This window comes from Zalophus californianus, chromosome 7 (assembly GCF_009762305.2).
Source record: "Zalophus californianus isolate mZalCal1 chromosome 7, mZalCal1.pri.v2, whole genome shotgun sequence".
Lineage (NCBI taxonomy): Eukaryota > Metazoa > Chordata > Mammalia > Carnivora > Otariidae > Zalophus > Zalophus californianus.
Window position 1 is genome coordinate 77,731,439 of NC_045601.1, and position 23,937 is coordinate 77,755,375.

At 38.1% G+C, this 23,937-nt stretch overlaps 1 protein-coding gene across 6 annotated transcripts in view; it reads right to left on the bottom strand.

Moving 5' to 3' along the window:
* TTK (TTK protein kinase) overlaps positions 1-23,937 on the bottom strand; it is a 91,666-nt gene that overhangs the window by 7,345 nt on the left and 60,384 nt on the right. For 4 of the 6 annotated variants that reach the window (XM_027603323.2, XM_027603321.2, XM_027603320.2 and 1 more), the window contains 6 exons: positions 14,316-14,452; positions 12,851-12,977; positions 7,890-7,982; positions 3,445-3,602; positions 3,174-3,325; positions 2,014-2,138 (listed from right to left, as the gene is read on the bottom strand). In XM_027603323.2, the coding sequence (XP_027459124.1) occupies positions 2,014-2,138; positions 3,174-3,325; positions 3,445-3,602; positions 7,890-7,982; positions 12,851-12,977; positions 14,316-14,452 (792 nt within the window). The remainder of the gene's footprint in view (positions 1-2,013; positions 2,139-3,173; positions 3,326-3,444; positions 3,603-7,889; positions 7,983-12,850; positions 12,978-14,315; positions 14,453-23,937) is intronic. The other 2 variants (XM_027603324.2, XM_027603325.2) reach the window with 2 other exon arrangements.

Consider the following 23,937-nt stretch of genomic DNA (forward strand, 5'->3'; position numbering starts at 1 on the left):
AAAATACTTTATTTTGCCTTAGGTTTTTTAAAACACAAACGTCAGACTCTTGGAAACTTGAATAATTACATCATGCAGTAATTTTTTAAAAACTCAAGTAACTGACAACAATATTAGGACATAAATTTCTTCACAACTCCAGCAAATTGGATTCATAATCGGTAAATTATTCCTTTCAGAATGCTGAGCTTTTTCAATGATGATGGAGAACAACTACCATAAAACTGTCGAGACTAAAGTTATACTAAAAGCCATAAGCTTTTTTTTTTTAAAAAAAACCTAGCTTTTTATTTTTATTTTTTTAAGATTTTATTTGTTTATTTGACAGAGAGAGAGAGATAGCGAGAGCAGGAACACAAGCAGGGGGAGTGGGAGAGGGAGAAGCAGGCTCCTCGTTGAGCCAGGAGCCCGATGTGGGGCTTGATCCCAGGACCCGGGGATCATGACCCAAGCCGAAGGCAGACGCTTAACGTCTGAGCCACCCAGGCGCCCCTAAAAGCCATAAGCTTTGAAGGAATTGATATCAATCACTCATTTCTGTGCTAGAATAGACCTAGAATGCTTTTTTTAAAAAAATCAACCAACCAACCAATCAAAACTCTAGCTATGTCTCTAAGTATTCCCTGGGCCTATGCCCAGAGTGAGATGGGGCAAGTATGTAAATCATGCAAGAGCTTCCACAGTCGGATTATGCCAACATTATAAGGCATTTATTTTATTTTAAAACAAATGGTTCTGTTTTCAAACACAAAATACCTGTACTTTAGGACCTTGCCATAGAGGATATCTTCAAGCTGATTTACAACTAAATATTGAGCCGTATTTTTTTTTTTTTTTACCATTTATTTGAGAGAGAGCGTCTGCACGTGAGGGTATGAACAGGGAGAGGGGCAGAGAGTAGAGGGAGATGGAGAGCAGCAGACTCCCCACTGAGCAGGGAGCCTGACCTGGGGCTCCATCCCATGACCCTGGGATCACAACCTGAGCTAAAATCAAGAGTCAGACACTTAACCAACTAAGCCACCCAGGAGCCCCAATGTTCAGCCGCATTTATGATACAAAGAGAAGTCACTGTCAAATAGAATTGTTTCAAGGGCATGCCGTCCATCTATTCCTCCTAAAAATGGTCTAGTTTTACTTCTAGGATGGCAGATCCACATCAAAAATCTGCATACATGGAACACATCATCTTGGCTCCAAGCAGGATTACTTTTAGTTATTCTTTGGTGTCATCACCTTAGTTTTTATGGGGACAAATTTATTAAGTCTGTGATTGCATACCCTATTAGAAAAATGCAGTTGAGTACAGTATTCATTATGGTGTTTCCAATATGAAGGCCCACTTGAGAAATTTTTTTCAGTGGTGCCTGACTGGCTCAGTCACTTAAGCAGCCAGCTCTTGATTTTGGCTCAGGTCATGACCTCAGGGTTCTGTGATCAAGCCCCACCTTGGGCTTCCCACTCAGTGGGGAATTTGCTTGAGGATTCTCTCTCTCTGCCCCTCCCCTCACTTGTGCTTGCTCGCTCTCTCTAAAATAAATAAATAAATCTTCTAAAAAACTAGTTATTAAAAAAAAAAGAATTTTTTCAAATGCAAGTGATAGGAAAAGCTTTACTTCTCCAGAAGAATGAAATAATCTTACCTCATGGACAATGAAAAACATCTAACTGCAATTTCCTCTTTGGTTGTTACCAGATATTTCTGAGACAAAGTTTCAGGTGAACTCAAGATCATGACCAAGATGATCTCCAAGACAGGTATTACTGCTTCTCTACCTCAGCTATAGGAAAATCATTCAAAATTGCTCAATTTATTTCTACCTAATCTTGACTTTCTATACTAAAGTGTATTAAATATGGTTCTGATTCTTATGGTATTTATTCTTATACAAAGGTTTCAAATCCTTTGAAGAATGAAGTAGGAAAAAATAAAATCCCCGTTAGCAAAATACTTTACAGGTGAAAAGGAATTGAACCGTAGTGTGTGGAAGCCAACCATTCATTACGTCTTACCTGAGAGTCTTTAACAATACTTGTTGTATCTGGTTGCATTTGGTTTGCAATCCCAAAGTCAATTAGCTTTAGCATTCCATCAACTATCAGAAAGTTAGCAGGTTTCAGATCACTGTGAACGATGCCTTCAAAATAAAAATCCATTGTGATATCAGACAATGTAAAATATTCTAAGTACAAAAAAATTTCACAACTTACTGGCTGAGTTGATTCCTTTAGTCAATCAAATTAAATGCTCATTTTTAATATTTTCTAAAAAGATATAGCACCTGCTATGTGCCAGACACTTTTCTAAGTTTGCTGCTTAGATTGAATCACTCAATTCTCATACCAGCACTTGGTTAAGGACTGTACTATTATTATCTCCACTTTTAAGAGAGAAACTAAGGCAAAGAGTTTAAGTAATTTGTTCAAGATCATATAGCCTAAGTGACAGGGCTGTGACTTGACCCTGGCAATCTGGCTTGAGAGTTAATGATCTTAAAACCACTGATTCACCACCCACTACATAACATCATAAATTATACTGCCAAGTGGTAAGACCCTAATGCCCCTGACACCTCTATCCCTACAATGCTGATCTTAATCTCTGGTGAATTATCTTTTAACTTATAGGAGACATGAGGGGAAAAAAATTACAATTATTTAGGTTAAGGGTTATTTTTAAAAAAAGAATACAGTAAAGGCAGAGAATCCCTAAAAAGAACCAAGTCCAAGTAAAGTAAAAAAAAACAACTTAGGGCTAACAATTGAAAAAGAATAAAACCAACTCCCACACAGGGCACACAATACAAAATGACCAGGAGAATGAGAAATAAACATCTCAGATTTTTGAGAGGCCTGAACCGCAAAGTCTCAGATCTGCTATAACTGAACTATTTGGAGACCCAGGATAATGGACTACGTTAATACTAATAAAGATATATTTTGCATTATGGATGCATTATGGCTGTGGGAACTTGAGTTCATGCACTATATCCTTTGGTAAACAATGCTTTAAAGAAATGGTTTTTTTGTCCTTTCATCTTTAAATGAGCTTCCAAATATTTATCTAGTCTAAAAGTGCCAATAACAAATACTTAAAAATTAATGGTGTATTTCTCTAAGATGACATTATTAATGATTATTATAACTCTGCATATAAAGAGATTTTAAAATACCATGTTGATGAATTGTGTAAACTGCTTCCAACATATTTTTCCAGTAACTTTTGCGTTCCCATGGATTGATGGATTTTTTCTTTTTAAGCCAACTATTTAGGTCTATATTTCCACACTCCATTACCATGTAAATGTACTGGTCCGTGATTTCACTGCCATTAAAAACAAATAAAAAAACCAAAACAATTCATGGTTAGTTTATACTATTAAGATTAAGTTTAAAGAATTATAGCAAAAATAGTTTTCCTTTAAATTAAAAAAAAATTCTTACTAATCATAAAGTCGGATGATCTTATCACTGTGTTGTTGTAGTTTATTCAAGTAAGCGATTTCATTCCGGTAACTCTCAATTGTTTGATTATCTGCTTCTTCTAAGTTCACATATTTTATGGCATGTATCTGTTTCTTTTCATTCAAAACCTGGAATACCTATATAATAGAACAAAGGATAAAGTTTAGAATGCACTACTTTTACATTATCATAATACTTCTAAATTTATTAGAATTTTAGGTTAAAGAATACTAATACGAATAATTAAACTTGTCTGGGCTTATTTTGAGTACTGAAGGGAAAAAATGTTAGGAGAGCTAAAAAACCACTCTCAACTACCTATGACAATGGGCATTCAATTATGCAAGGGGTAAATGTAAAAAGTTTTTATATTAACATGTAAAAAAGGTAATTTAAATTTCATATGTATTCATAACACTCTGTTGGATACCTTAACCTGGAAAATAACCTAAAGAAGAAAACATTCAAAAACGTTAAGAACATCGGGGCGCCTGGTGGCTCAGTCGGTTAAGCGGCTGCCTTTGGCTCAGGTCATGATCCCAGGGTCCTGGGATCGAGCCCCGCATCAGGCTCCATGCTCGGCGGGAAGCCTGCTTCTCCCTTTCCCACTCCCCCTGCTTGTGTTCCCTCTCTCTCTCTGTCAAATAAATAAATAAAATAAAATAAAAAATGTTAAGAACATCTAAGGGCTGTCATAAAGAGTCAATTCATTTCACAGATGGTGTTTTTTTCCTATGTGCCTGGAACTGACATTTCATTCATGTGGTAGAGAGTACTTTTAAAAAATGTAATAATTGTAAGCTATCTGTATATCCAGTTGTGAAAAGTGGATTAGGTCTAATTTTCAAAGTCAAGTTGACAGGAACAAGATGTTCCTATAAGCCCACTGTCAGGATCTCTGAGGTCCAGGTCAGACTGCTCTGACTACAATGACAGTCAACTTCTAAGCAATATTGATGGGGCAGATAATACATCTTGAAAAATAGAAAACACTGTTACTGTGCCCAACTTTCAGCAAACATGCAACAGGGATGAGGCTTCTGAAATGCATGAATACAAATACAAATGCCAGGGTAAGGAAGAAAAATTACATTCATTTATCCCTTTGGACACGCTGAAGTAAAATATCATTTACTCAAAAGCCATTTAACCTTGACTACCCAACAGGTCGGGGCAAGGAATAAGACAAGAACAGAAGTGTGTATGAGATTCACGCATTGCAATTGCACTAACAAGCTTCGTTACTTTAAAATTTTAAATACAAAACTCTAACAAAGTCTTACTGGATTTACTGGCACGCATAGCAAATTAGATAGGGATAGGCATTAAAACAGTGATAGGGCGAGACAACAGAAAATAGCAAGGGAAGAGATAAAAGGAATTTTAAAACATATAAAGCCACTTTGTCTAAGGTAAACAGCCTTACAAACCTCAGAGAATTGAGAGTGTCTACTACTCTAGGACAATTAAAGTGTTGTTAGCAGTACCTACCACGCAGGGTTGGAAGGATGACGGAGATGATGTGTTTGCAGGGCAGCAAAATTAGCTACTATCTTTAAGGACAATTAGGACAGAATAAAGTGGACCTTTTATTTTTTTAAAGATTTTATTTATTTATCTGACAGAGAGAGAGAGACACAGCGAGAGGGAGCACGGCAGGGGGAGCGGGAGCGGGGGTGGGGGGCAGGCTTCCCGCCGAGGAGGGCGGGGCTCCATCCCAGGACCCTGGGACCACGGCCTGAGCCGAAGGCAGACGCTGAACGACTGAGCCGCCCAGCGCCCCCGAAGTGGACATTTTAGACGAGAACGGGCGCGTTCAGGGTGGTATGGCCGTAGACGAAGTGGACATTTTAGAATCTATTAAAGTTGTCAGGTATATCAGAAAAAAGGATTTGCAGGATATTAAAACTATATAATAAGATCTCAAAGTTTTGGAGGAAATGAAAACTTTTAAATCAACTTTTTGCATGTATGAGCTTTCACTCCTGTACGCCCCTGCTTTGCCAAAACTCTTGCAGTACCTGATGATTAGGTAGCCCTTGTTTCTAGTTCAGAGATAGCATCAATTATAATGTTCAGTTTCATGGAAAGTTAATGAAAGAACTAGAAAGGCCAGTGTCATGACCATTCCTAATTGCCCCCATGACCTTTCTAAATGTTCTTAATACAGTATAAATTGGTCACTGCCTAAACTCTAGAATAGACAGAACATAAACAGTTTCATAAAGCATGTTACCCTCTTTCTCTGAGGTATGTTGATTTTGTCAACTCCACCATAATAATTAAATTAAATAATGATAATGTAATCATACTAAAAAAAAAATATGGGCCAGTCATGGCCTTATCACCCGGCTCTTGACTTAAGCTAGCACCTTCATTATGCTCCAAGGAAAAAAATATTTAAAACATCAGCAAGATTATTTTACATCCTCTGAAAACATACCACTAAATATTGCACCTTGACACTATTCAAATATAGCTAAAGAATAAATAATAAATATTAACCAAAGAATTTCTATTAAAGCAACTAAATTAGATAATTCCAATATATTGATAAAAATCAATTGTATTGTCCCTTTTTTCTTATGCCTGAAATTTGAGGCAACAGAAAGGTGAAAATGTATACAAAAAAGAAACTAATATCATTGAACAATTGCTACACATTATAATGTACATACCTTATTTATAGTAAGTTAACAAGACAGTCTTAAATCTAGTTACTGTTAGCTGGCTTAGAGAATACAGTAAAACTTAAACCCAACAGGTTTTGCTTCATAGATCATTCTTAACAATTTATAACAGCAAAACAGCTGAGTAGGAACATTCATCCAACAAATTACTTCACTCTTTTACGTTCTAGACACTATTCCAGATTACGGAGCAAACATTGTTGAGCAAATCAGACAAACATCCCTACCTTGATGGAACTCACATTCAAGTCCAGGAAGACAAACAACAAACCAAATAAGTCAATTACAGAACACACTAGAAGATGAGCTACAGAGAAAAATAAAGAAGCAAATGGAGCTCACCTGCAAGTGGAAGGTGGGAGTTGTGGTATTAAAGAGTGTGGTCAAGGAAGGCCTGATTGAGAAGACATTTGAGCAAAGACCTGAGGATATCTGGAGGAAAACTGACTTTTATATGAAAATACACGAGGAGAGCAAGGATTGAATCAATGAGACTAGTTAGAAGGCTATTATAATAAACCATGTGAAAAAATGGCAGTTGCTTTGACCAAAGTGGTAACAGTGGAGGTGGTGAGAAATAGTCAGGTGCTGGATATACTCTTGAGGTAGAACCAACAAGATTTGCTGATTGGCTGGATGTATGTGAAAAAGAAAGTGAAGTCAATGATTGCAGAGTTTTTGGCCTAGCTAGTGGTAGAACGAAGTTGCGATTTACTGAACTGGGAAAGACTCTGGAGCCAGAGTTATGTTTGGGACATATTAAGTTTTAAATACCTAGTAGACAGCCAAGAAGAGATACAGAGCAGTCAGACTGAGTATACAAGTCTGGAATTCAAGGGAGAGGTCTGAGCTACAAATATGTTTGGGAATTATCAGCATATACATGGTATTTAAAACTTCGAGACTGGTCAAAACCAAAGGAGTGAAGTGAGTTTAGGAAGAGAAGAGGTCAAGGACTGAGACCTGGAGCACTGTGCCATTAAGATAAGGGACATGAAGAAGACTGGAAAGGAATGGCCAGTTGGAGAACAGGAAAACAGAGAGGCCAAATGGGGGCAAAAAAAAAGTTTCAACAACGAAAGAACAATCAACTGTCCCAAATGCTGAGTAACCCACAACTAAAGCTAAAATCAGATTTGGCAAAAATATGAAGATCATTGGTGATCCTGATAACAACTGTTTTGGTAAGTGAAGATAAAAATATGACTTAAGTGGATTTAAGAGAATAGTGAGGAGAACTGAAGACGGTAATTGTAGATAACTCTTTTGACATGCCTTCCACCCAGAGAAGTAGAACTGTACAAAGTTAGAACTCAGATAAATTTAGGAAATGATCCATTCCAATTCCAGAAATTCACATTACTAAACTCTGTTTTTGAAAAGAAAAACTAAAAAAACTAAAAATATTAGTCAAATATCTTGCTGAATCATCCCAAAATACTACTTATACAAGATTGTGATAATTTGCCATCCTAAAGTCAATATTGTCATTTTGAGAAGAAATTTGGAAGTACAGGACATCAGAGGGAAGAACAGAGAATTGAAATTAAGAGATAGGCCTAAAGAGATATGTCATTTGTTGGAGAGAGGGAATGGGAGCAGGGGATGAGAAGGATTTTTTGGCTCAAAAGCAATACAGGCCCGCCAGGTGCTAAGAAAAAAGAGCCCCCAAAGGTAAAAAGACAAAGGTAAAAAGACAAATATTTTTCCCTCTTAAATGTTTAAGATACTTACCTTACTTGAGCCTCCACTTCCTATCTGCTTCAATATAGAATACATTCTTCCTTTAACTGAAATGCATTCATTTGTTGAAGAGGATGCTGAAATCTAAATAATTAAAAAATATAAAGATTCAAAGGTGCAAAGAATATGCCTGAGAAATTAGCTTGTATTGGTTAAATGCTTCCAATTTTAAAATTATCTTAAATTTTAAGTATTTAGATGTCAGTCACAATATTTTAAAGAGGAATTTTACTCTATTTTAGTCAAAGAAATAAATTTATTAATATATACACTTCCAAGGTATACCCCTCTAACTTGCCTTTACTTTTTAAATGTATTAATTTAAAAAGATTTATTTATTAGAGAGAGAGAGAGTGCGTGTGTGTGTGTAGAAGCAGGGGGAGCTGCAGAGGGAGAGGGAGAAGCAGGCTCCCCACTGAGCAGGGAGAACAATGCGGGACTTGATTCCAGGACTCTAGGATCATGACCTGAGCTGAAACCAAGAGTTGGACGCTCAATTGACTATGCCACCCAAGTGCCCCTACTTCTTTTTTTTTAAATTGTTTTAAATTTAAGTATAGCTGACATACAATGTTACATTCGTTCACCTGTACTTTTTAGAAACATAAAATAAATAGAAGATTGGGGCTCCTGGGTTGCTCAGTCAGTTAAGTGTCTGCCTTCGGCTCAGGTCATGATCCCAGGGTCCTGGGATCGAGCCCCACATTGGGATCCCTGCTTGGCGGGAGGCCTGCTTCTCCCTCTCCCACTCCCCCTGCTTGGGTTCCCTCTCTCTCTGTGTCTCTCTCTGTCAAATAAATAAAATCTTTAATAAATAAATAGATAGATAGATAGACAGACAGATAGATAGATTTAAGATCTCTTCCAATATACAAACTCACAAGCTATTACTTTTCACCTTATTTATTCTTTTCTTATATAAACCTCTTTATACTTCCATATATAGACAATTATATCTATATTCTTTCTCCTCATTTAGCATTACATTATAAAGAAAGCAGAGTGCTAAGGTGCTTAGAGCTCCAGAGTCAATCAGACAAATGCAAATTTCAGCAATGCCCCTTTTCTGCTGGGTGCTCTTCAACATGTTAGTTAATCTGAACTTCAGCATCCACCTCAGCAAACTTCTAGCTGATATCCTACTGCAACGTGCCCCTTCTTCCCTCCCCTTATGCTAGAGCTCTCTGTGGACCTATAAATGCTTTGCACCAATGGAGTGTAGTGAAAAGTCATTCCAAGCTGACAAAGAAGCTGAAGACACAAAGAGCATCTTATTAGCTGATTAAGTTGAAACAAGGTCTGAATATAACCATAGTCCTGCTTTAGATTCCAAATGGTAGAACTCTCTTGTAATCTCCTTCTACATAATATAAAAAGATGCTAATTTCTTTAACTTCTAGGGTTGAAAAACACTGCTGAGTCATGAAGTATGTTTCTTTTCCTTTTTTCTTTTTTTTTTTTAAAGATTTTATTTATTTACTTGTCAGAGAGAGTGCACAAGCAGGGGGAGCTGCCAGCAGAGGGAGAAGCAGACTCCCTGCTGAGCAAGGAGACCAATGTGGGACTCGATCCCAGGACCCTGGGATCATAACCTGAGCCAAAGGCAGACACTTAACTGACTGAGCCACCCAGGCATCCCTGAAATATATTTTCTATAGGAAAATATTAGGCTTTGAAATATATACCTGTTATTTTTCATAAAATAAGTTACAATTTCATTAAGGTTTTTCACTACCTGCTCCTGCCCCACGTCCTTTTGGAAGATCCTCTCACACTTAAACTGAAAATTTCTGAGGGAAGAAAGCAGTTCAAAGTCTTTTCCCCCTAACTGCTGACAGTGTTTATTTTTTAATTTTGTATTTATTTTTTTAAAGATCTTATTTATTTATTTGACAGAGACAGACACAGCAAGAGAGGGAACACAAGCAGGGGGATGGGAGAGGGAGAAGCAGGCTTCCCGCCCAGCAGGGAGCCCGATGTGGGGCTCAATCCCAGGACCCTGAGATCATGACTTGAGCCGAAGGCAGACACTTAACGACTGAGTCAGCCAGGCGCCCCCTGCTGACAGTTTTTAGAGTAAATTCTGACTTAACTTGATTCAATACCAATGTGAAGCTCAGTTTCCTACACAGGTCATTCCACATCCCCCTTGGTCCCTCCTCACTGTAGCCAGAGTAATTTTTTCAAAATGCAAATAAGATCACTTCGCTTCCCTGCTACCGGCTGTTGCACAGCTTCTTATCCCTCACAGGTTAAAATTTACAGGGCCCAGCAGAGGGATACCTGGGTGGCTCAGTTGGTTAATCATCAGACTCTTGATCTCAGGGTTTTGAGTTTGAGCCCCATGTTGGGCTCCACACTGGGCGAGGAGCCTAATCATTTAAATACATACATACATACATACATATATATATATACATATATATATATATATATGTATATATATATATATATATATAAAGGGTCCAGCAGAACCCTAAGGATCACCTAGCCCCTGCCTGAGCTCTAGCCACACTCTAGCCCCTTTTCAGTTTCCTGACACTGGGCTTTTCTAGAAGGTTCCTGGCTACTTCACTTGGTCATGACTTGACTTACCAACTCAAACAGGGTCTGACATGAGTAATAGCTCAATAAATGTGTTTTGAATCAATGTATGTAGGCAAACCCGATCATCTCTCTCTCCTTTGTAATTTATTATTCTGCTTCAATCCTCAGAAGGCTATTCTTCTTGGGGTGCCTGGGTGACACAGTTAAATGTCTGCCTTTGGCTCAGGTCATGATCCCAGGGTCCTGGGATCAAGTTCCACATCAGGCTCCCTGTTCTGCGGGGAGCCTGCTTCTCCCTCTGCCTCTGCCTCTCTCTCTGTCTCTCATGAATAAATAAATAAAATCTTAAAAAAAAAAAACTATTCTTCTTTCCATAGAATACTGTCAGCTTTCTTGTTCTTTTATTTTTTTTAAAAGCGATACTTATTTTAGAGAGAGGGAGAGTGAGCAAGGGGAGGAGGAGAGGGAGAAAGAGGGAGAGAAACAGACTCCCTGCTGACCACGGAGCCCAATACGGGCTTTGATCTCAGGAACCTGAGATCATGACCTGAGCAGAAACCAAGAGTTGGACGTTTGACTGAGCCACCCAAGTGCCCCCCCCTTTTTAAGTGTAAATACACATAACAAAAAATTTGCATTTTAACCACTTTTAAGTACACAACTCAGTGGCATTAAGATAAAGTACATTCACACTGTTGTGCAAACATTACCATCACCCATCATCTCATATTGAAACTCTACACCCATTAAACAGTAACTCCCCATTCCTGCCTCTCTCTAGACACTGACAACCATTGTTCTACTTTCTGTCAGCTAAATTTTTTATCTCTTAATTTGAAATAGCTAATTACCTGTATGGTTTTTTTTGTTGTTGTTCTTTTTGGCTGTTTATTTAAACAACAATTGCTACTAACTTTTATAACTTATTAAGTAGCAGACCCTTTTGTAAAAGTTACATATATATATTAATTAATTCAATCTTCACAATTATCCTATAGGGTAGGTAGCTTTGTTATTCCCATTTTTTTTAAAGATTTTATTTATTTATTTGACAGAGAGAGATACAGCGAGAGAGGGAACACAAACAGGGGAGGGGGCGGAGAAGCAGGCTTCCCACGGAGCAGGGAGCCCAATATGGGGCTCAATCCCAGGACCCTGGGATCATGACCTGAGCCAAAGGCAGACACTTAAAGACTGAGCCACCCAGGAGCCTGTTATTCCCATTTTATAGATGATGAAATGGCCACGGAAACTTTAAGTAACTTACAAAAGGTCACACAGCTGGTAAGTAGTGAGGCCAAGATTCATGGCCAGAAAGTCTCCCTTCAGAGTTCATGCTTTCTACCACTATTAAGCTGCCTCTCAGATAGTTATTAGAAACTAATTTTAGTATTGATATCAGGAGAGTGTTTTTTTCTCTAGATGGCAGTACAATCGCTTCATCAGCAAAAAATTTTATTTTTATTTTATGTTATGTTAATCACCATACATTATATCATTAGTTTTTGATGTAGTGTTCCATGATTCATTGTTTGCGTATAACACCCAGTGCTCCATGCAGAACGTGCCCTCTTTAATACCCATCACCAGGCTAACCCATCCCCCCACCCCCCCTCCCCTCTAGAACCCTCAGTTTGTTTTTCAGAGTCCATCGTCTCTCATGGTTCATCTCCCCCTCCGATTCCCCCCCCTTCATTTTTCCCTTCCTACTATCTTCTTTTTTTTTTTTTTAAACGTATAATGTATTATTTGTTTCAGAGGTACAGGTCTGTGATTCAACAGTCTTTCACAATTCACAGCGCTCACCATAGCACATACCTCCGCAGTGTCTATCACCCAGCCACCCCATCCCTCCCACTCCTCACCACTCCAGCAACCCTCAGTTTGTTTCCGGAGATTAAGAATTCCTCATATCAGTGAGATCATATGATACATGTCTTTCTCTGATTGACTTATTTCGCTCAGCATAATACCCTCTCGTTCCATCCATGTTGTTGCAAATGGCAAGATTTCATTCCTTTAGATGGCTGCATAATATTCCATTGTATATATTTTAGTAGCATCTCATATTAATCAGCCAATGAAATGAGGCTGCTCAGTAATAGCAGACTTAAATAGTGAATTCAAATAAAAACTAACCTAAATTACAAGAGAAATTTTGTGTAGCTCTTCAAACTAGATCTTTTGGCCTAGTTAGTGAGAAAAACTTCATTTGCTTCTTTAATAACTAACCTCTCAAAGTCACAAAGCATCCTTAGGAGGATATTAGAAAAGAGTTTTGCCTCATAGAACTAAGAATGGACAAGTTCTTAAGGCCATTCCTAACAACTAGCTGCTGTGAAAATAAAATCTTTGGATTTGATCATACCTAAATCATATACCATCATAAATGAAGCTTATCAAACCTGTAAAGTCTGAAGTGGAGTAACAGGTATTTGCTGCCGTTGCTGCTGGAAATAGGCAAGTTGGCTATAAGGTGTTGACAAGTGACAAGCAGGTGGGAAATCATTCTTTACAACGGGAGTTCTAAAACTAGGAAAGATATGGTTTTAGTTTAAAACATTAAAATTGTAAAAACAAGATTCTGATTCAGTTTGTGTGATTTTAAAAGATGCATATAAACTTAAATGTATTACATCAAACAGAATCCAAGTCAGTTTTCATAATATAGTTAAATTATTCTAGATACACCATCACCAGAAATTTCATTTGGGGGCAATTCTTTCTGAAAGTAATATTTTACTCCTAGACAAGAAATTCTTACTAGTAAAATTAATAAGATGGCATTAAAGTATGGAGTTGGGGTTATTTTATAAGAATTTAGCCAAAGCAAACATTAGCCTATGGCTGGTCATAGAGCTTATGAGAGCTTTTTAATAATTATGTTCTACAATAGCCTGCTAGAAATATCTGAAAGCCAATTACATCAGAGGAGTTTGGCTTTTGAGCTTAAAGCTGTGCTTTGCTTGTCTTATTCACTATCACATCTTCAACACCTAGAATGGTGCTTGGCACAAAGGAATTCTACAAATATTTGTAGACAATAAATAACATAACTTCACAAAAATAACTACATCACGATTCTAGTTAGCAACCATTCTTTAAAATATTCTAACATATAATAAAATGAGGTAATATATAGCAAAACTATATTAAATTGGTTAAGAGACCAGGTTATAAAACCTCTTTTATAAGGCCAGTTCTAATTAAGATCAGAGTACATTATGAAAATGAAAAGCAAAAGGCATCATGGACTTAAGTTATTCTCTAAGACATTAAAAATATAGCCACTAGTTGAATGATATGATGTGCCACATTCCTTTATTTCCTTTCTTTGAAATATCATTAATTTGCTTTTGCAATACCCTTATTTCCTGTCAATCAGCCCTGATCATCCAATTTCTTCACCCACCCCTCATTCCCACCCACCCAAGTCTTTTACTTTTGAACACTCCCAGAACTATGTGACCTATACAACCAACCTCTTTCAGATACTACATTCTAATTAACACCTCCTTTGCTATAAAATGTACCTACTTTATCCAGTCTAAGAATGCTAACCTTTAAAATATGTCACTTACAGAAAGATATTCATGTGACAATGTATAATTATCAAGAAGTTTTACGTATTTAGAGTATTTATAGGTTATAGGTACAGATTATAACATAAGAGACTTCCAAAACAATCCTTAAAAATGTATTGTAGTCACCTTCCCCTCCTCTTTTACAGATGAAAGAAGTGATGCTCAGAAAAATAATAGAAGTTTGGAAACTCTTTAAAGTAACAGAGAAGGATTCAACTATAGATCTATTTGGCCCTGAAGCCCATATTATTTCTATTGCGCCAAACTACACAACAAAAGTAATTACCAGCTCATGTAATCATCCAAGGCACTGCTACTGGGTGTTTTACAAATAGATTTTGGATCAGTCCTCTTAGGTGCTGATATTGGTGGTGACTGCTTTGAAACTGAAAAGACAGGCTGCTCAAAAGTGGTTTGTTTCTGCTAAACCAAAATAAAAAAACATCACAACTTAGTTTTTAGTCACCTGTTCAATCGTTTTACAAACATTATAACCTCTAAAAGAAAAAATAAACATATGAAATACACCAGGATACTCAAAATAAGTAAAACATGTATTCCAGACTTCCAATAACTTTTTAGTATAGCCCTCTTACTCTAAATTCCAAATCTATTATATTTTCCTCAAAGGGATTACAAGTGGAGGGAAGGCACACAGTATAGTTTAACAAAACAGGATCTAATATCCTCTGCCAACAGGGCTACTGTAACCATTATTGAACTTTTATAATCTAAATAAGTACTCTGTACTTCTGAAAACTAGTCTTTCTTTAATCAATAAAACCTCACTATATGGGAATGCGTAGCTGAGGTGAAATTAAGGAAATGGTCATGAGAGAGGAAGGAGTTATTAATTTGAAGTAGATGGAAGTGATCCAGAGGCTAATATCTTCAAGGAATGATGGGGAGTCACTAGGATGTTCAGAGATGATAGTAATGAGCAAGGAACAGGATGGTATATCCACAAAGCAGAAGCCTCACAAGGCCAGGGCTCTGCAGAAGAAATTGTCTGGACACAATTACGGGGAGTTTCCTAGCTATAAGGTGAGATGTGAGACAAAAACACTATACTTGAGAGGGCTGCTGGAGAAGCAGGGACCTCAGGAAACCACTTAGTTTCTTTTGCTTCTTTTCCTAAGCGTGTTCTTCAGTGGTTTTTAGTATGTTCACAAAAGTACACGATCATTAGCATTATTTAATTATAGAACATTTTCATCATCCTAAGAAATTCCATATCCACTAGCAGTCACCCTCCATTCCCCGCTCTTCCCAGTCCCTGGCAACTACTAATCTACTTTCTGCCTCTATGGATTTGCTTATTCTGGACATTTCTTATAAATGGGATCACTCAATACAAGGCCTTTTGTGATAGGGTTTCTTTCACTTAGCATGTTTTTAAAGTTCATCCATGTTGTAGCACTTATTACTACTTCATTATTTTTCATTGTTGAATAATAAAATGAAATAATGAATTTAGAGTACCACATTTTGTTTATTCACTCACCAGTCAACGGATATTCGAGGTTATTTCCACATTGGGCAAATATGAATAAGGTTGCTATGAATATTCATGTACAAGTTTTTGTGTGGGTATAGATTTTCAGTTTTCTTGAGTAAACACTTAGAAGTAGAATTGCTAGATCATACGGCAACTCTATCTTTAGCCTTTTGAGAAACTGCCATACAATTTTCCAAGTTTTTGCACCATTTTACATTCTCACCAGTAGTATTTGAGGGTTCTAAATTAACCACTTCCTCACCAACATTTGTTATTGTCTTTTTAATTATAGCCATCTTAGTGGGTATGAGGTGGTATCTCATTGTGGTTTTGATTTACATTTCCCTAACGACAAATAAATGGCTCAAGTCCTTTACCATGCTATTGACTTCCAAGTTTCAAAAAGAAAGAAAAGGTGTTGTTTCATATGATCCATGATTTAAATTGTCATGACTTTTTCCATCTAACATTATCTACTTCATTACTTAGATCTTTAATGAAATAAGATAAAGTCTCTTCAATAAATGGGACTGGGAAAACTGGACAGCAACAATTAAAAGAATGAAACAACCACTTTCTTGCACCATATACAAAAATTAATTCAAAATGGATTGAACAGAGGAGGAGCAAGATGGCGGAGGAGTAGGAGACCTAAATTTCGTCTGGTCCCAGGAATTCAGCTACATAGGTATCAAACCATTCTGAACACCTACAAACTCAACAGGAGATCAAAGAAAAGAATAGCAGCAACTCTCTGAACAGAAAAGCGACCACTTTCTGGAAGGTAGGACGTGCAGAGAAGTGAATCTGAGGCGATGTTCGGGGGAGGGAGCCTCCCTTGGCCACTTCTGGCAAGTGATAGAGCAGTGGAGCACAAAATCAAAACTTTGAGAAATCGGCTTCGCTGAGGGACATCGCTCCAGTGGCTAAGCGGGGGGTGGAACCCTCGCTGGGACAGTGTGGTCTCAGGACCCTCGGGGTCACAGAAAGACCAGGGTGCCTGAGTGCGGCAGAGCTCCCAGGTATCGGAGTGGGGAAGCCTACTGCAGAGATGGAGCTGAGGAGCAGGCTCTCAGCTCAGGGTTGCCATAAACCATGATCTGCGGCACAGTCCGGTCACTGTTCCTCCAGCAGGGACCCAACAAGCAGCAGATCCGGGGAGACTCCCCTTCCTCTCCCGGGAAGAGTGGTGTGGGAGCCCACCGCAGGATCTGCTGGGTTTGGAGACTCCACATGGGGTCATGTGCCAGAAATAGAAACGTTCAGTTACAGCCGGGTGAGCATGGAGTGCGGCCGGAGACCAGGGAGATGGGAGTGACTGACTGCTTTTCTCTGGGGGCACACTGAGGAGTGGGGCCCCAAGTTCTCTGCTCCTCCAGGGCGGAGACTGGGAAGTCGCCATTTGCACTCTCGTCCTCCAAAGCTGTAGGAAAGCTTTCAGGGAACAAAAGCTCCCGAGAGCAAACCTGAGCAGATTACTTAGCCTGGACCCAGGCAAGGGCGGTGCAATTACGCCTCTGGCAAAGACAATTGAGAACCACAGCAACAGGCCCCTCCCCCAGAAGATCAGCAAGAAAAGCCAGCCAAGACCAACGTCACCAATCAATGAGAACGGCAGAACTCCAGCGCTAGAGGAATACTGCACATAGAATTCATGGCTTTTTTACCATGATTCTTAGTCTTTCAAAGTTAATTTTTTTAATTTTCTTTTTTTTTCTATTTTTTTGAATTTTTCTTTTTCCTTTTTTCAACCAACATCTTATCAATCCCTTTTTTAAAAATCTTTTCTATTTTTCATTTTTAAAGTCATATTCTGTCATTTCATTGTAGTTAACCTTATTTTTGATATATATATATATATAAAGTTGTTCTTTCTTTAAAATTTTGGTATAGAGTTTCTTCTAACAGACCAAAATATACCTTAATCTCTAGTGTATGGCTTTGTCCTAGTCTCCTGCCCGATCACATTCTTTTTTTTTTTTTTAATTTTTCTTCTTTCTTTTTTCACCAAATGTCTTATCAATTCCTTTTATAAAATCTTTTATAATTTTCACCTTTACAGTCACATTCCATCCCTTCATCGTATGTACCCTTATTTTTGTAGATATATACGTTTTTCTTTCTTTAAAATTTTGGGAGACAGTTTCTTCTAACAGACCAAAATATCCCCAAAATCTAGTGTGTGGCACTGATCTATTCACCAGCCTGATCATATTTGATCATATTCTTTTTTTTTTCTTTTTATTTTTTCTTTCTTTCCCTTTCTTTCCCCCTGGTTTCAGGTCTCTTCTGATTTGTTTAGTGTATATGTTTCTGGGATCATTGTTACCCTGTTAGCATTTTGTTCTCTCATTCATCTATTCTCCTCTGGACAAAATGACAAGACAGAAAAAATCATCTTAAAAAAAAGAACAAGAGGCAGTACAGACTGTCAGGGAGCTAATCAATAAAGACATTAGTAAGATGTAGGAACTAGAGTTTAGAATGATGATTTTAAAGATACTAGCTGGGCTTGAAAAAAGCATGGATGATATTAGAGAAACCCTTTCTGGAGAAATAAAAGAACTAAAATCTAAGCAAGTCGAAATCAAAAAGACTATTAATGAGGTGCAATCAAAAATGGAGGCTCTAACTGCTAGGATAAATGAGGCAGAAGAGAGAATTAGTGATATAGAAGACCAAATGATGGAATATAAAGAAGCTGAGAAAAGGAGAGATAAACAACTACTGGACCACGAGGGCAGAATTCAAGAGATAAGTGATACCATAAGACAAAAAAACATTAGAATAATTGGGATCCCAGAAGAAGAAGAGAGAGATGGGGGCAGAAGGTATATTGGAGCAAATTATAGCAGAGAACTTCCCTAATTTGGGGAAGGAAACAGGCATCAAAATCCAGGAGGCACAGAGCACTCCCCTCAAAATCAATAAAAATAGGTCAACGCCCCTGTGGGAAACAGAACACCACAACGACCACTGGTGCATGTTCGCTCAGACTCCAAGATCTCTGAGAAAACTCGAGATTGCAGGGTTAAAAATAACCCAAAAGGATCAGAGTGAAATGCCCTTGGGATGGGTGTGGTCAGTTCTAAAGTACACAGCAGAAGATGTTTAGTAGATAGGAAGCCAGGTGTAAACAGCACACTGTGCACTCCCCTCTTTGTTCCCTTGTCCTGTAAATTCTGTTTTAAAGATTCTTACGTGCTTGACTAAACCTGTATACATGGAGAAATGTGACTTACTACGCCCCTGCTGTAAATCATTATAGATCTATATCGCTGTAGAAGGTATTTAAGAGTATGGAAAATAAACCTCAGCACCTCGGGCTGTTAACTCGGGGTCCCCTGTGCCTCGCTATACTGTCGTCTCCTTTTCTCAGTTCCATTGCCACCCCAGGTCCCCGACTCTCAGAGGTCGACACACCCCGACATCTAATGGTAAAACTTATGAGTCTCAGAGACAAAGAGAAAATCCTGAAAGCAGCTCGGGACAAGAGAACTGTAACCTACAATGGTAGAAACATTAGATTGGCAACAGACCTATCCACAGAGATCTGGCAGGAACAGAGAGGACTGGCATGATATATTCAGAGCACTAAATGAGAAAAATATGCAGACAAGAATACTATATCCAGCTAGTCTATCATTGAAAATAGAAGGAGAAATAAAAAGCTTCCAGGACAAACAAAAACTAAAGGAATTTGCAAACAGGAAACCAGCCCTACAAGAAATATTGAAAAGGGTCCTCTAAGCAAAGAGACAACCTAAAAGCAACATAGACCAGAAAGGAACACAGACAATATACAGTAACAGTCACCATACAGGCAATACAATAGCACTAAATTCATATCTTTCAATAGTTACCCTGAATGTAAATGGGCTAAATGCCCCAATCAAAAGACACAGGCTATCAGATTGGATTAAAAAACAAGACCCATCGATATGCTGTCTACAAGAGACTCATTTTAGACCCAAAGACATCCCCAGATTGAAAGTGAGGGGGTGGAAAACCATTTACCATGCTAATGGACACCAAAAGAAAGCTGGGGTGGCAATCCTCATATCAGACAAATTAGATTTTAAAACAAAGACTGTAATAAGAGATGAGGAAGGACACTATATCCTACTTAAAGGGTCTATCCAACAAGAAGATCTAACAATTGTAAATATTTATGCCCCTAACATGGGAGCAGACAATTATATAAGCCAATTAATAACAAAAGCAAAGAAACACATTGACAACAATACAATAATAGTGGGAGACTTTAACACCCAACTCACTGAAATGGACAGATCATCTAAGCAAAAGATCAACAAGGAAATAAAGACTTTAAATGACACACTGGACCAAATGGACTTCACAGATATATTCAGAACATTCCATCCGAAAGCAACAGAATACACATTCTTCTCTAGTGCCCATGGAACATTCTCTAGAAGAGATCACATCCTAGGTCACAAATCAGGTCTCAACCGGTACCAAAAGATTGGGATCATTCCCTGCTTATTTTCAGACCACAGTGCTTTGAAACCAGAACTCAATGAGGAGAGGAAAGTCAGAAAGAACTCAAATACATGGAGGCTAAAGAGCATCCTACTAAAGAATGAATGGGTCAACCAGGAAATTAAAGAAGAATTTAAAAAATGCTTGGAAACAAATGAAAATGAAAACACAACTGTTCAAAATCTTGGGATGCAGCAAAGGCAGTCCTAAGAGGAAAGTATATAGCAATACAAGCCTTTCTCAAGAAACAAGAAAGGTCTCAAATACACAACCTAACCCTATACCTAAAGGAGCTGGAGAAAGAACAGCAAATAAAGCCTCAATCCAGCAAGAGAAGAGAAATAATAAAGATCAGAGCAGAAATCCATGAAATAGAAACCAAAAGAACAGAACAGATCAATGAAATTAGGAGCTGGTTCTCTGATAGAATAAACAAGATTGATAAACCCCTGTCCAGACTTATCAAAAAGAAAAGAGACATGACCCAAATAAATAAAATCATGAATGAAAGAGGAGAGATCACAAGCAACACCAAAGAAATACAAACAATTATAAGAACATATTATGAGCAACTATATGCCAGCAAATTAGATAATCTGGAAGAAGTGGATGCATTCCTAGAGATGTATCACCTACCAAAACTGAACCAGGAAGAAATAGAAAACGTGAACAGACCTGTAACCACTAAGGAAATTGAAGCAGTCATCAAAAATCTCCCAACAAACAAAAGCTCAGGGCCAGATGGCTTCCCAGGGGAATTCTACCAAACACTTAAAGAAGAATTAATACCTATTCTTCTGAAACTGTTCCAAAAAATAGAAATGGAAGGAAAACTTCCAAACTTGTTTTATGAGGCCAGCATTACCTTGAACCCAAAACCAAAGACCCCATCAAAAAGAATTAGAGACCAATATCCCTGATGAACATGGATGCAAAAGTTCTCACCAAAATACTAGCCAATAGGATCCAACAGTACATTAAAAGGATTATCCACCACAACCAAGTGGGATTTATCCCTGGGCTGCAAGGTTGTTTCAACATCCACAAAACAATCAATGTGATACAATACATTCATAGAAGAAAGAACAAGAACCATACAATCCTCTTAATAGATGCAGAAAAAGCATTTGACAAAGTACAGCATCCTTTCTTGATCAAAACTCTTCAGAGTATAGGGATAGAGGGTACATACCTCAATATCATAAAAGCCATCTAGGAAAAATCCACAGCAAATATCATACTCAATGGGGAAAAACCGAGAGCTTTCCCCCTAAGGTCAGGAACGCGGCAGGGATGTCCACTATCACCACTGCTATTCAACATAGTATTAGAAGTCCTGGGCACCTGGGTGGCTCAGATGGTTGGGCGTCTGCCTTCGGCTCAGGTCATGATCCCGGAGTCCTGGGATCGAGTCCCGCATCGGGCTCCCTGCTTCCTTGGGAGCCTGCTTCTCCCTCTGCCTCTCTCTCTCTCTCCGTGTCTCATTAATAAATAAATAAAAATCTTAAAAAATACTTCTAAAAAAAAAAAAAAAAAGAAGTCCTAGCCACAGCAATCAGACAACAAAAAGAAATTAAAGGCATCCGAATCAGCAAAGAAGAAGTCAAACTCTTACTCTTTGCAGATGATATGATACTTTATGTAGAAAACCCAAAAGACTCCACCCCAAAACTGCTAGAACTCATACAGGAATTCAGTAAAGTGGCAGGATATAAAATCAATGCACAGAAATCAGTGGCATTCCTATACACCAACAAGACAGAAGAATGAGAAATTAAGGAGTCAATCCCATTTACAATTGCACCCAAAACCATAAGACACCTAGGAATAAATCTAACCAAAGAGGCAAAGAATCTGTACTCAGAAAACTATAAAATACTCATGAAAGAAATTGAGGAAGACACAAAGAAATGGAAAAACGTTCCACGCTCATGGATTGGCAAGAACAAATATTGTGAAGATGTCAATGCTACCTAGAGCAATCTACACATTCAATGCAATCTCTATCAAAATACCATCAACTTTTTTCAAAAGAAAAAAATTTCTTTTTTCAAAGAAATGGAAGAAATAGTCCTAAAATTTGTATGGAACCAGAAAAGACCCCGAATAGCCAGAGGAATGTTGAAAAAGAAAGCAAAGCTGGCGGCATCACAATTCTGGACTTCAAGCTCTATTACAAAGCTGTTATCATCAAGACAGTATGGTACTGGCACAAAAACTGACACATAGATCACTGGAACAGAATAGAGAACCCAGAAATGGACCCTCAGCTCTATGGTCAACTAATCTTCAACAAAGCAGGAAAGAATGTCCAGTGGAAAAAAGACAGTCTCTTCAACAAATGGTGTTGGGGAAAATTGGACAGCCACATGCAGAAGAATGAAACTGGACCATTTCCTTACACCATACACAAAAATAGACTCAAAGTGGATGAAAGATCTAAATGGGAGACAGGAGTCCATCAAAATCCTAGAGGAGAACACAGGCAGCAACCTCTTCAACCTCAACCGCAGCAACTTCTTCCTAGAAATATTGCCAAAGGCAAGGGACACAAGGGCAAAAATGAACTACTGGGACTTCATCAAGATAAAAAGCTTTTGCACTGCAAAGGAAACAGTCAACAAAAAAGACAACCGACAGAATGGGAGAAAATATTTGCAAATGACAGATCAGATAAAGGGCTAGTATCCAAAATCTATAAAGAACTTATCAAACCCAACAGCCAAAGAACAAATAATCCAATCAAGAAATAGGCAGAAGACATGAACAGATATTTTTCCCAAGACATCCAAATGGCCAACAGACACATGAAAAAGTGCTCAACATCACTCGGCATCAGGGAAATACAAATCAAAACCTCAAAGAGATACCACCTCACACTAGTCAGAATGGCTAAAATTAAGCCAGGAAATGACAGATGTTGGCGAGGATGCAGAGAAAGGGGAATCCTCCTACACTGTTGGTGGGAATGCAGACTGGTGCAGCCACTCTGGAAAACAGTATGGAGGTTCCTCAAAAAGTTGAAAATAGAGCTACCCTACGACCCAGCAATTGCACTATTGGGTATTTACACCAAAGATACAAATGTAGTGATCCGAAGGGGGATGTGCACCCCAGTGTTTATCGCAGCAATGTCCACAATAGCCAAACTATGGAAAGAGCCCAGATGTCCAACAACAGATGAATGGATAAAGAAAATGTGGTATATATACATATATACCATGGAATATTATGCAACCATAAAAAAAAAATGACATCTTGCCATTTGCAACGATGTGGATGGAACTAGAGGGTATTATGCTAAGCGAAATAAATCAGAGAAAGACATGTATCATATGATCTCACTGATATGAGGAATTCTTAATCTCAGGAAACAAACTGAGGGTTGCTGGAGTGGTGAGGGGTGGGAGGGATGGGGTGGCTGGGTGATAGACATTGGGGAGGGTATGTGTTATGGTGAGTGCTGTGAATTGTTTAAGACTGTTGAATCACAGACCTGTACCTCTGAAACAAATAATACTTTATATGTTAAAAAAAAAAAAGAGAGAGAGAGAAGATAGTAGGAAGGGAAAAATGAAGGGGGAGATGAACCATGAGAGACTATGGACTTTGAGAAACAAACTCAGGGTTCTAGAGGGTAGGGGGTTGGAGGGATGGTTTAGCCTAGTGATAGGTATTAAAAAGGGCACGTATTGAATGGAGCACTGGGTGTTATACGCAAACAATGAATCATGGAACACTGCATCAAAAACCAATGATATAATGTATGGCGATTAACATAATAAAATTTTTAAAAAAATGGATTGAACACTTGTATGTAAGACCTGAAACTACAAACAGGCAGTAAGGTCCCTGATGTCGATCTTGGCAAGCAATTTTTTTGGATCTGAAACCAAAAGCAAAGGCC